At 38.8% G+C, this 12,235-nt stretch overlaps 1 protein-coding gene across 1 annotated transcript in view; it reads right to left on the reverse strand.

The window, feature by feature from the left end:
• Positions 1-539: 539 nt before the first annotated feature.
• Positions 540-12,235, reverse strand: part of cpa6 (carboxypeptidase A6) — a 51,652-nt gene continuing 39,956 nt past the window's right edge. Inside the window, exons 7-11 of the mRNA XM_017717842.2 lie at positions 10,564-10,674; positions 8,472-8,562; positions 4,828-5,030; positions 4,221-4,305; positions 540-3,061 (exon numbers count right to left, since the gene is read on the reverse strand). Of these exons, the coding sequence (XP_017573331.1) occupies positions 2,871-3,061; positions 4,221-4,305; positions 4,828-5,030; positions 8,472-8,562; positions 10,564-10,674 (681 nt within the window). The 3' untranslated portion in view covers positions 540-2,870. The remainder of the gene's footprint in view (positions 3,062-4,220; positions 4,306-4,827; positions 5,031-8,471; positions 8,563-10,563; positions 10,675-12,235) is intronic.

Genomic DNA, 12,235 nt, shown 5'->3' on the forward strand with positions numbered 1-12,235 from the left:
ATTTAGCATTGGCATGGTGACCTTAGGCTCAGGTGCAACTGCTCCAGAACATCCCATTCTATTGCTCAATGCCTTTTCTATAAAGATTATTCAAGCATTTCATCACTTTTTTTGCCATCATCATCATTACATATAAAACACAGAAGAGAGATGTAGGTTCACTGGTGGTTTTAGATAGTCAATAAATTGGCTGTATTTGTGTTGCAGACATTGTGACCCCTGGTTCCTTTCACCACCACTGTAAATTAACTCTTAACAACTCTGTTTACACGACAACAGCAAGGTTAAAACTCCCTGGAACTCAGTCATAAGAAGGGGCATCTGGACACTTTCCATAGTATTTGGAGAAAAAGTTGTCAGCAGATACTTTTAGGATCATTACTGGTATTTGTAGCCTGACTGTTTTCTTCTCTGAGCCCTTTGCTGAACGCCCAATTTTCCTCGTCTCACGGACAGAACAGACTGCTGGAGGACTCTCAGCTGTATCCCAAAGACTCAACAGTCTTCTTGTGAAATGAATTATTAAAAGCAGATTGCGGTTTCAAAGGAGCGGCGCTAGTCTTTTATTTCTGAGCTCCTACAATGGGGCTGCCTGAATAAAACCCAAAGACGAGCCTTCATTATGAAAAGATTACAGAATACACCATCTCGGAGGGTCCGCTGTTTGAATGATCAAACCCCATTCGGGTGTGTTGTACAATCCAGAACAGGTGATTTATATTCATCTTTAACTTCTAGACAAAACTGCTGTACTACAGTTACAAACTAAACAGAGGAACAGTACAGAAATGATCATTATATCCAGCACACATATTGCATATTATATTAAATAATTACCGCTCTATAAATAGGCTAGAATATAAAAACCAGTCTGAAATTCAGTACAAAGTATTAGTAATAGTAATATAGAGTAAAAATTTGAATATTGAAGCTTCAGGCCATAAAAACATAATAAAAAGCCCATAAAGATAAAAGCTCCATTACTTTATGTATAGCTCCCATATTTTCTGTATAAGATGCTAAACATAAAAAAAACATTTTTGAATATGCATGTAACAAATACAGGCCATAAAATACATACCATCATCCATAATACTGTACTGGAGACCAGGAGTTTCCTGACACTGAAATGAATGAGGTGTGGTCTCTGACTTTTGCACAGTGCTGTATTACGAACAGTTATAACAGTTTACGTCTATAAATAGGTTAGCACAGTAAAAGAGCTAGAAACCTGTCTGAAGTACAGTAAAATGCTACTGTCAATGCAATATATGGAAAATGTCATTATCTAAAAGTGTTGTTGCTTGACATCATTAAAAAAAAGGGGAAACCCCATGAGGAAGTGTTTCCTGTACTTTCCCCATCATTGTTTGAATGTACTTCAATGGTCCATTGCACATCATACACAGTTCAGTGTAGCTTTCGCCTGGTTTCGTAGCTCTGCATTATGTATAAAGCCACCGTTAAATAATTCTATACAAAATATACTTACTAGAATATAAAAGTATACAATGTTTACATTCTTTGGTCTTTGCTCTTCTTATGGATCGTACTGCAGCTGAGGTGTTTCAGCAAGTGCTCTGAAACAGCAGGACATTCAGAAACACTTTGTTTACTCACAAAAGTGCATCTCCATAAGGCCACAGGGCATTTACCCTTGGTGCAGGACAAGGCAAAGGCACTCTGAACAACAGTCTGATGGAAATGAGGGTAAGTGAGGTATAAGAATAAGAGTGCGATATTACTGTTTTACTTTGAGCCATGGGTGGGCGATATGATGATATATTACTGGTATTGTGATATATATTACGATTTTCTCTGTATAACTGGATAGCAGAGCATTATTCCATAAGTTATACTGATTAATAGCAGTATTTGTGTAGTTAATCATCATTAATGGCATTTGCTTCATTCGCTAAGATTTTATCCCAAATGCAATTAGGTCAAAGGCAGAATGAGCACAGTCAGAAGATGTAATCAGAAAGAAGAGAAGAAGAGAGGCGCTGTTTTCCTATTTACATGCAATTTGCCATCTTTCTAGCTTAGCGTACATTTGACAATGCAATTTCAAAACTATTATTAGAGAGCGCAAATGCAAATAAGGTCATTATAAATTACATTTGAATTATCTTATTGACACCAAAATTGTGTAATCATATAAGGACTGAATGTGCAGTTCTGGAAATGTATTTTAATTTCAATAAAGCTTCTTGAAAAGCATTGAAATCTCTGTGTAAATGAAATGCCAATACTAGTACACCAAATGGCAAATTAAAACAGTAAAATTGAATTTGAATTTTCATTTTAAGCCCAAAGTGGCATGTAAAAGTGGGTAATTCTAAATTCAAATATTAGAATACACTACCATTTTACATATTACCTTTTCATTTGAACGTTGCTAATTAAATGCTTCTATAGGGTTGAAGTGTCACACTTAGAAAACACATTTATGGTCTTAATTTAAAATGTAACGGCTTACTTTTACCAATTGCTTGATTATTCCTCCTATTCTTTCTGAAATATTCATTATGCCCATAGATTTTAGTCCTTTTTGAGAGTATTTTTACTTTTCTGCGAAACTCAATAATGATGATATATTTCATGTATCGTGAAAATATCTCCAAGTATTGTGATGGTACATTTCGTCTGTATCACCCACCCACACCCGTCAGCTGTTTTGGATGCCCTCATGACATGCGCTTTGAGATATCAGCACTGACACATTAAGGAACAGCCTGTAGGGACATGTTAGCTTTAAAAGCTGCTCCAGGGGCATGACGAAGGGATGGAGCAGTTGAGAGAGTGAGAGAGAGAGAGAGAGAGAGAGAGAGAGAGAGAGAGTGACAGAGAGAGAGAGATGTCCTCAGGGTTCAGCTGGTGCATTTCTTCAGCAAGCCCGAGGCGATGGCTCTCACTGCCCTCATGGTCTCCATGCAGGTGGGGCCAATTAGGGCCTCGGGCAGGAGGAAGCCATAATAGCCTGTGTCTCGCAGCTCAAAGGCGAAAGCATAAGGGATTCCGTTCTTGTAGGCCCAGTCTATAGAGCTCCCCGAGCTTACGTCTGCAAGAGTAAACACACACAGCGCATCATTGTTACGTATATTTAGGACAGTCATATTTTAAAATAAGGCACCTCCCTGGCAGTTTGCATAATTTCATGATCATTTTTAACCCTGTTCCATAGATTAGCAGCTATAAAATGCAATGTTTATATACGTGTGTGTGTGTGTGTGTGTGTGTGTGTGTGTGTGTGTGTGTGAGAGACATACAAACTGTAAGTAATCTTGAGTTTTGTCTCTGTAAGTGGAAAAGTAACATCTGTATTTTATTGTGTTTAAATGCTATTTCAAATGGGACAGTTGTGCAGGATTGTTTGATATGAAGAAAGCAGCAGCCATGCTGTCTGTTTTATCTCTTTATGTCTTGGTGAAGAGGTGTAAATTGTTTTCATACCAGGATTCTCACCCCTCAATTTTCACCCTTTCACCCCTCATTACTCACTAGTAGCTCAACACAGAGACACATTTCACACATTGACAACAGAGTCCTAGTTAATCTGATAACAGGGTGACACAGAAAATCTTTTATTTGATTATATTATTATATTGATTAAAAACATAGGAGTCAATTTCCAATCAGCCCCCCGAAATGCCCACCGAAAGGTTTTATTCCCCTAATGCGTTCTCCAACACTGGTTGTGTGAAACGAAGGCTTCAGAAGTTAATTATTAATTATTATTGTTATTATTATTTATTGTTGTTGTTGTTGTTGTTTATAAAGAGTATTTTGGAATATATAAAAGGCTATTAATGCTTTGTTATTGCTCATTTAAGTGCATTTATATTGTTTGGCCTTTTTAGTCTTGAAGTCGGAATACCAATACTTTGCATTTAAGTATGTGGCTTGAGGTCTATTCTGAATTGTACCAAAATAATAAAATCCAACCCTGGTAAAATTTTTAATTAATGATGCACTGAATTGCTTAGAAACAAAAGTCATCAAAATAATGGGTCAGAGGTTTAGACCTCTACTGACTACCTTCATTATTGATATGCAACTGATGCCGAGTCACAGGAAACACTGAGACTGATATAATGATGGCTTTGCCCAGAGGCCTGCTGAGAGGCTAACACTGGGACAATGACTCATACATTTATGAGATGAGATGTGAGGTGAGGCGAGTAATGTTGTCTGAGGCTAATCTTTCATGTAATACTCACACAGCGTGGTGGAGGCAGGTCCATATCTGTACCTCACTCCATATGCAGAGTAAAGGGCACTCACAGCGTTCTGCGCGGCTGTTTCCTACAGATAATTCTACTGGTTAATTGGTTAATTGATTAATTATGGAGTTCCACAAGTTATTATACACTCATTGGGCACTTTATCAGAAACCCTTCTGTTGTTGCTCCACTTTGCTGCAGTGGCCAGTCAGCGAAAGAACAAGACAGGTGTTTCTAATAAAGTCGCCAAATGAAGGTACAAGGTAGGTGGTTCTAATAAAGTGGCCAGTGAGTGGAAATACAAGGATGGTGTTTCTAATAAAGTGGCCAGTGAGTTAAAGACCAAGACAGATGTTTCTAATAAAGTGAACAATGAGTGAAGGTACTAATAAAACGGCCAATACGTGAAAGTGCTAATGAAGTGGCCAAGTAGAAGTACAAGGTAATTGTTTCTAATAAAGTAGTCAAAACTTTAAAGAGCCAGGTAGGTTTTTTGAAATAAAACATTAAAAAAAAAAAGCATATTAGTTTCTTACATTTATTAACTGAATACTAAGCTAAGAGTTCAAAGATCGTTAAAGGGGAAACTAAACAGACCACTCACCACACAGTCGAAGTTGGGGATGGTGGCGTATTTGTAGGAGTAGGGGTACAGGAGCATTTGAGCGTAGGCGTGGATGGATATATAAGCCTTGACATGCTTTCTGTGTTTGCGTAGGAACCTGGCCACAGCCTTCACTTCAGGCTCAGACTCGGGGAAAGGGCCACAATATGTGTCGTCACATGGGTGTAAGGAAGCTCCTTCATCTGCAAGGAGGAAAAAGAAAGTGTCGCGTCACTGAGGCATTCAGTTATTCCCTCCTTTTTGCCTGTGTATTGGCATTCACAAGCGAACAGCACCTTGCTTTCAGCAGCTTTTGCTGACTCACTGCTGGGCTTTGTGCAGCCTCTATTTCAGTATCAGTTATAATCAACCAATGCATTCACACAGGAGCTCGTTGAGGCTGCTAATATACCTGTGTCCTTCAGGAAGGTGAGAGGTGGAAAATAGAATTTAAAATATCTCATATGCAGGAGAAAAAAAATGCCTATGTTTCTAGCACTGGCATGTCAAAATGACTTGTTTTCTTGAAATATTGAGTTGAAATCTCAGAATAATGACATATTCTTGAAATATTGACTTAATATCTTGAAATGATGACGTATTTTCTTGAAATATTGGAAATACTGGACTTGAAATCTCCAAATAATGAAATTGTTCTGAAATATTTACTTCATATCTCAAAATAATTACTCGTCTTCTTGGAATAATGACTTGTTCTCCAGAAATATTGAAATTACACCTCAAAATAATGACACATTTTCTTGAAATATTGACATAATATCTTGAAATAATGACACTTTTTGACATATTGATTTAATATCTTGAAATAATGATGTATATTCTTGAAATATTCACACTTTAAAAGTATGACTTGTTTTCTTTAAACATTGACTTGAAATCTCAAAATCACTTATTTGAAACTTATTTTCTTAAAATACTGAGGACTACTGGCCTGAATTCTCTGTACGAAAATGGAGAAGATCAATTAACTTGTGAGAACATACATTGTACAGTACGTTCTGAAGGAATGATCTGCTGCGTGTCATGTTATGCTAGGTATTGTGTGTGTTATATCATGCATGTGTTTGCTGTGAGGCTGTCCCCAGGACATTCTGGACATTCTTCTCAGCTTATTTTGAGACATTAAAGTTATTAAGATGAAATTCCACAGCAATAAGCATGAATTCATTTCTTACTGAAAATCTAAGAATGAAGGGAACATCCTCGCACAGGAATTGCACGTTTAAAAGTGTACTGGTGAGTCCATAGAGGACTGAACAAGCGGAAGGTGATAAACAACATCCTATATTCACTACAAAAAATCAGACAAGCGAATAAATATAGATTCTCATTATGTGTTATTATCCTCTCATTAGAACTGGAGGCTGAGTCGGGATGAGCGCAGGGAGATATAACCTCCAGCAACAGCATATGTGTTATCGTGTTTGCTTTACTGAGATAATTGATCTACTCACAGAGCTGTTTTCAACCAGGTCCCAACCTCAGTGGGTGAGTTTAGAGCAAGTTTGATTTGCCTGCTTTATCATTAGCCGTTGCAGGCGGCAGGCAGAGCTAATGATGGGCATGGACGGTCTGCTCAGTCAGTAATTAACGTGCCGTGTAAAGCTCGTCTGAGTGTTTTGCAGTGTGTGTTTTGCAGTATGTGTGTCTCTAAGTCCCAAATGTGTCCCCAAAGGCGCTCCATATTCCAGACTATATTACAAGACTTATGCCACAGTATATGTCTGGTCTGACCAAATAAACCTTTGTTCAGAATAAAGCCTTGTCTAGTAGTGATGGACGCTCTAACTCATGTTAGATCGATTGGCTTAACTCACCAAAATGAGCTGATGCACTCAACACCAAAACAGCTGTTCCTTCAGTACCACTGGCAGGTATGTTTTCTGTTAGTGAAAATATTTTTGGTTTTATTCTTTTTTGTTTTATCTAATTTAGTTGTCTCCAATTCCAACCCCTCACATCTCCCACTATTGCAAAATACTACCAAGCTTGAAGTGTGAAGGCTTGTACAAGTTTTCTCCAAGACACACAAGTTCCACCCTATCTTTTTAAACTGCTGCTAACACATCAGTTCAACATGCTTGGAGGAGAACAATAACTGCTATGTCTGTTATGTGACAGCCACTTTGGCTGAGTGATGGGGAATGAAGGACCCTCTACCACCCAGAGAGAGAAGACTATAATGTTCTCTCGTATTCCCAATCACAGATGGCTGTGGCACCACTGGGGATGGAACTCACAGCCTCCTGACGACAGGGCCAGCACTTAGAGCCCTGTAATTTACGCTGAACAAAACCATTAGCGCAATGCTCTTGGCTTTTCTCCCATTTTACAGCAGTTTGACAAAACACACACACACACACACACACCTTCTAAGCCGATTATCCTTCTGGTTAGTTTGACAAATCATTCGGGGTTTTTTTGCAGGGTTTGAGTAAAATCTTCAGTAAACAATGCTGTGTTTATATTTTTGTTTAGGGTAATTTTCAATCTCATTTTCATTGAAGAATTATTTTCAGTGCTTATTTACTTTCTAATACAACCTTAGAATGCAAAAAAACTAAATTCATTATAAAAAAAGCAACTTAAATAAATGTAAAACTAACAAGATGCTGCATGCTAAATCATTCTGCTATACCAATTACGTTAGCCAAGAATTGCATGAAAAATGTCAAGATGAAAACCAGAGATAATGTAACATAACAGGTGTTGAGATAGTAAAGAGAACAGAGCTGTAATGTTCCTGGGAGATTGAGGGGGGGGGGGTCCAATTACTAAACCAATGGAATAATAATAAAAAGTTCAGACATGAAAACAGCAATTTAACACATGTCTGTATTAGTATTGAAAAGACTTAACATGTTCACTCATTCATCAACTCACTAGACACTAAACAGCTCTCTCTGTCACTCACACTCGTTCATGTGTAGCATTCTGGCGATTATCCACAAGGGGGCGCAATTAGCATTGGTGTGCATCATTGAAAGAGAGGAAACTGGCATGAAGTCAAAACAGCAGGATCTCATAAATACCTAGAACATATGTGGCAGTTACAACTGCGTGCTTACTACAAAAATTCTTTCATACATGCAATTTTAAGAACCCCTGCACCCCAGACTTTTGTCTTTATTTCCCCTGGGTGGAGATTAAAGTGTTCCTTAAGGCATAGAATGCTTTGCAACAGCTACATTATCATTACATTATACACATGTGAATGTATCTAAGCTGTGTTGTGGCCAGTTCCCATGAGAAGACTCTTTATAGTCGCCTTATTGATGACTTCAGTAGATGGCATTGGCTCAGCAACCACATCAAAAGGTTCGGCATCGTCATCACAACATTTAATCATCAGCTTATACTAATTATACAGCCACAGCACCCAGAGACTCATCACCAAGCAGCACACACAAACATATAAGCCAGCATATTTGAACTACCAGGGATCATATTTGCTCTAAACACTCATCAATTACACGTTTTGTATTCACTGTGTTCATCACCGCTGACTGCTAATGCACTTCATCTCACCCTATGATGAGCGTTCCTTTATTCTCGTCAAGACACTCTGCTAGATCAAAGGTTTGGACTGAGGAAGAGGAGCAGCTTCATATTTCAAAACTCACCACACCACTTCACCTTCCAGTTGCGGTTGGCGTCGACCCCACGGCAGTGATACTTGGCATTTTTGGAGCGCGTTTTCCGCCAGAAGCGGTCCTGAAGGGGAAAACGACATTCCATATTTACATGATCAAGTCATAAATGAATACAAATGTCTTTTTTCTAGCATAATGTAAACTGCAGAGGTTCCATATGTGGGCCCAAACCACAACTCCTCCCAAACCTTTCGCATATTACACATGCATGTATTTACAGTCATATGCAGATGTTCTCATTGCCTGGATAAATGATGTTTCGTTCACTTTCGACGTGAAAATAAGTAACACATCCTCTTCAGACAACACACTTATGCACATTTTAATCACTGTTTATTTGCTTTACTTAAACATTAATTAGACTGTGTGAAAGTTAATGGCACATTTCATATTTATTTATTGTGGTTTAAAGTGTTAAAAGTAGCAAACAAACAGAAATTGACCACTAAAATTTGTTTTGTCTTGCTGTTTTTATTTGTGTACTCTATTACTTTGCATTGTAAAGCATCCTTGGGTCTATATAAGGAGGTCTATAAATAAAATATTACGATTATTAGGATTAATATTAGGAGTGGTAGTTACTGAATAATTTACAGTACTGAAAAATAAATAGGAAGATTAATAACTGAATAATACACCCATATTTTAAGGGGTTGAAGAAATGTGTTGTTGCACTATAATAGTATTGTATTCACTGCACTTGATTCAATTATGTACATAATTTCCATACGAACAAAACACATCAACACAACTTTGTCTTACTTTTGGAAATAACTGATCACCTCTCTAGCTTTGCAGGCTAACGTTAGCATGATGGCTAATGTGTTATCGTTCCTAACCTGCCTCGTTTCAATTAGCTGCAACAACATAGTCCAGCTAAGTAGTGTTGTCTCCAACCTACAACATAAGAATGCATTTGTGGGCGGAGCAAGTTGTGTAATATATTTGTCAACATTTTGTTTGGATAATATACTCAACTTATGTTTAACTTACATTCAACTAAACATCTGTTAGTCCGAACCTTAACTTCAATACACCATCTAAACCTAAACCTCACCCTTTTCCAAATTCTAATTTTAACAGTGATGAGAATCACCAGACAGTTTATTTACAATTTGAACATGTGAAGACGATCTATAGGGAGCTATAATGTAGTAGGCCAAGTGAGATCATATATAGATTATGTGACCCTTATTAGTCCCACAACGAGGAAATTTCACCTCCGCAGTCTACCCCATCCGTACAGTGAAACACCACATACACACTAGTGAAGACACACACTAGGTGCAGTGAGCACACTTGCTCACAGCAGTGGGTAGCCCTATCCGCAGTGCCCAGGCAGCAGTTGGAGGTTAGGTGCCTCATTCATGACCTGTCGGCTCAGGGGATCGAACCAGCGACCTTCCAGTCGCAATGCTGGTTCACTGCCCTCCAGCCCACGGCTGCCAAAAAATGGATAGTATTGTGCAAAAGTCAGAACCTATCGATTAACCAGTTTCCAGTCAAAACAACCATTAAGCACAATTTATTTTTCAGCATCAAGAAAAAGGCAAAAAACATGTTTTTAACAGAGGATTACACGGGAGCCTTGCCTCAGATCTGAAGCAAGAGTGGAGCTTGATGTTCTCCTCTTTCTCACAGATGAAAGCTTAAAGCTTATCTGATGAGGACAGTTTTGGTGGTCTACCAGGTCTTGTACAGTTGTGAGGAGTCAGTTTCTCTGCATCACTTTTTGAACACTCGTTCAATTAAAATGACGTTTTTTCACTTGTTTCCATTTGACTTTCCTCTTCCTTATGCAAGTCGATTGACTTATCTAATTTGGAGATCAGAACAAAGAATAACTTGTTCTTTTTTGGCGGAAATTAAGCAAATGAAGGGTCTCTGGCTTGTACACTGTACTGTATTTTATTCATGTGGAAATGTGGATGTGCACATTTGAATCAAGAAGTGCTATTTTTTACTGTGTAGAATATACACACAAAACTACACACATCAAGCCAAACAGAAGAGCAAACAAAGGGAAGCAAAGGGCCTTGATGAATGAGAAGGAGACAGTTACGGTTTTCCAGCTGTAGTGATATCCATCCACATTGAAGACAGGCATGATGTAGATATTCAGCTGATTCATCAGTCGCCTCATACTGGAATCGCGCAGGTAGGAGTTCACGGCCTGCAATCAGAAGAAGCGAAGGAGTTGTGACATGCACAAAAACCAATAAAAGAAAGACTCATATTCCCCAGAGATGAGCCACAATGCAGCAAAAGCGCTGCACAAGGTCACACACTGCTGGGGAAGTAAATACTCTGTAGAAGGAAAGTGCAACAACCTTTTTCTAATCAGCACACTATGCATTGACTGCTATTTATGAAACTGTACATGGACATTTAATCCTACAGTGAACTGAGCAGCTTATTGGCTTCACCAACACTCAGTGGCCATTTTAGCAGAAACACCTGCCATACAGGTGTACTACAGTCATGCATTAGCTCATCTGTTGTCAGTCCCCTCTACTCCATTCATTATTGGTCAGTTATGTCTTTGTCCATTCACCCACTGGCCCCTCTACTCCATTCTTCATTGGTCAGTTATGTCTTTGTCCTTCCACCCACTGGCCCCTCTACTCCATTCTTCATTGGTCAGTTATGTCTTTGTCCTTCCACCCACTGCCCACTTTTTTTAGAAACACCTACTTTGTTCTTTCACTCAGTGGCAACTTCATTGGAAACACCTATCTTGCACTTCCACTCACTGACCACTTTGTTGGAAACACACCTAATTTGTTCTTCCACTCAATGGCCACTTTACTGGAAAAAAACCTACCTTGTGCTTCCATTCACTGTCCACTTTATTAGAAACACCTACCTAGTGCTTCCATTTACTGGCCACTTTATTGGTAACACATCTTATAGAGTCCCTATATATTGACATATAATTAAAGACTGTAGTTCGTCTGTTACTGCACAATGTTTTGATCTGAACACAGAACTTCTGTTGTCCAGGTATTATTTCGGTGGATTATTAGAAACACCAACCATGTGATTCCACTGTCTGGTTACTTTAATAGAAATACCTACCTTGTACTTCCACACATGGGTCACTTTATTAGAAATGCCTTATTGGGTCACTATACTGGTATGTAATTACAGATTAGAACTCATCTTTTGCTGCCCCCAAATCCTGTTTACCATTGGTCAGTTTCGGCCCATGCAGTCCAGATATTATTTGGGTGGTGGTCCATTCTCAGCACAGCAGTGATGCTGGGATGAGTGTATCAGGCACAGCGGTGCAGCTGGAGTTTTAGAGAAGTCAGTGTTACTGCTAGATTGAGAGGAGACCACCACCCAAAACATCCACCCAAAAGCAGCTCTTTGGTCATTAACTGACCACGGATGAAGGACTAGAGGATGGTTAACACAGACTGCATCAACAGATGGGCAACAGTCTCTGTAAACCAGCAGGGTGGAGCTAAAAGAGAGGGGTTTCTGATAAAGTGGCCAGTAAGACAGTATGTTTCCTCATATGTTTATTTCAGGATTAGTGACACAGTTCAGACTTACATTATCAAGCTTGTGTGCCATGCCTTTGTTGACCCTCTTCACCATTCTGCAAAACATCTCCAGAAGACCTTAAGCCTTCCCTGCACTCACTCACCATGTTCTGCTCAATAATTAGCAATGCATGTACTGGTGTATTTAGCCATGCAGTCTACTTTGATTTTACACCAGTTTTG

Source organism: Pygocentrus nattereri, chromosome 24 (assembly GCF_015220715.1).
Source record: "Pygocentrus nattereri isolate fPygNat1 chromosome 24, fPygNat1.pri, whole genome shotgun sequence".
Lineage (NCBI taxonomy): Eukaryota > Metazoa > Chordata > Actinopteri > Characiformes > Serrasalmidae > Pygocentrus > Pygocentrus nattereri.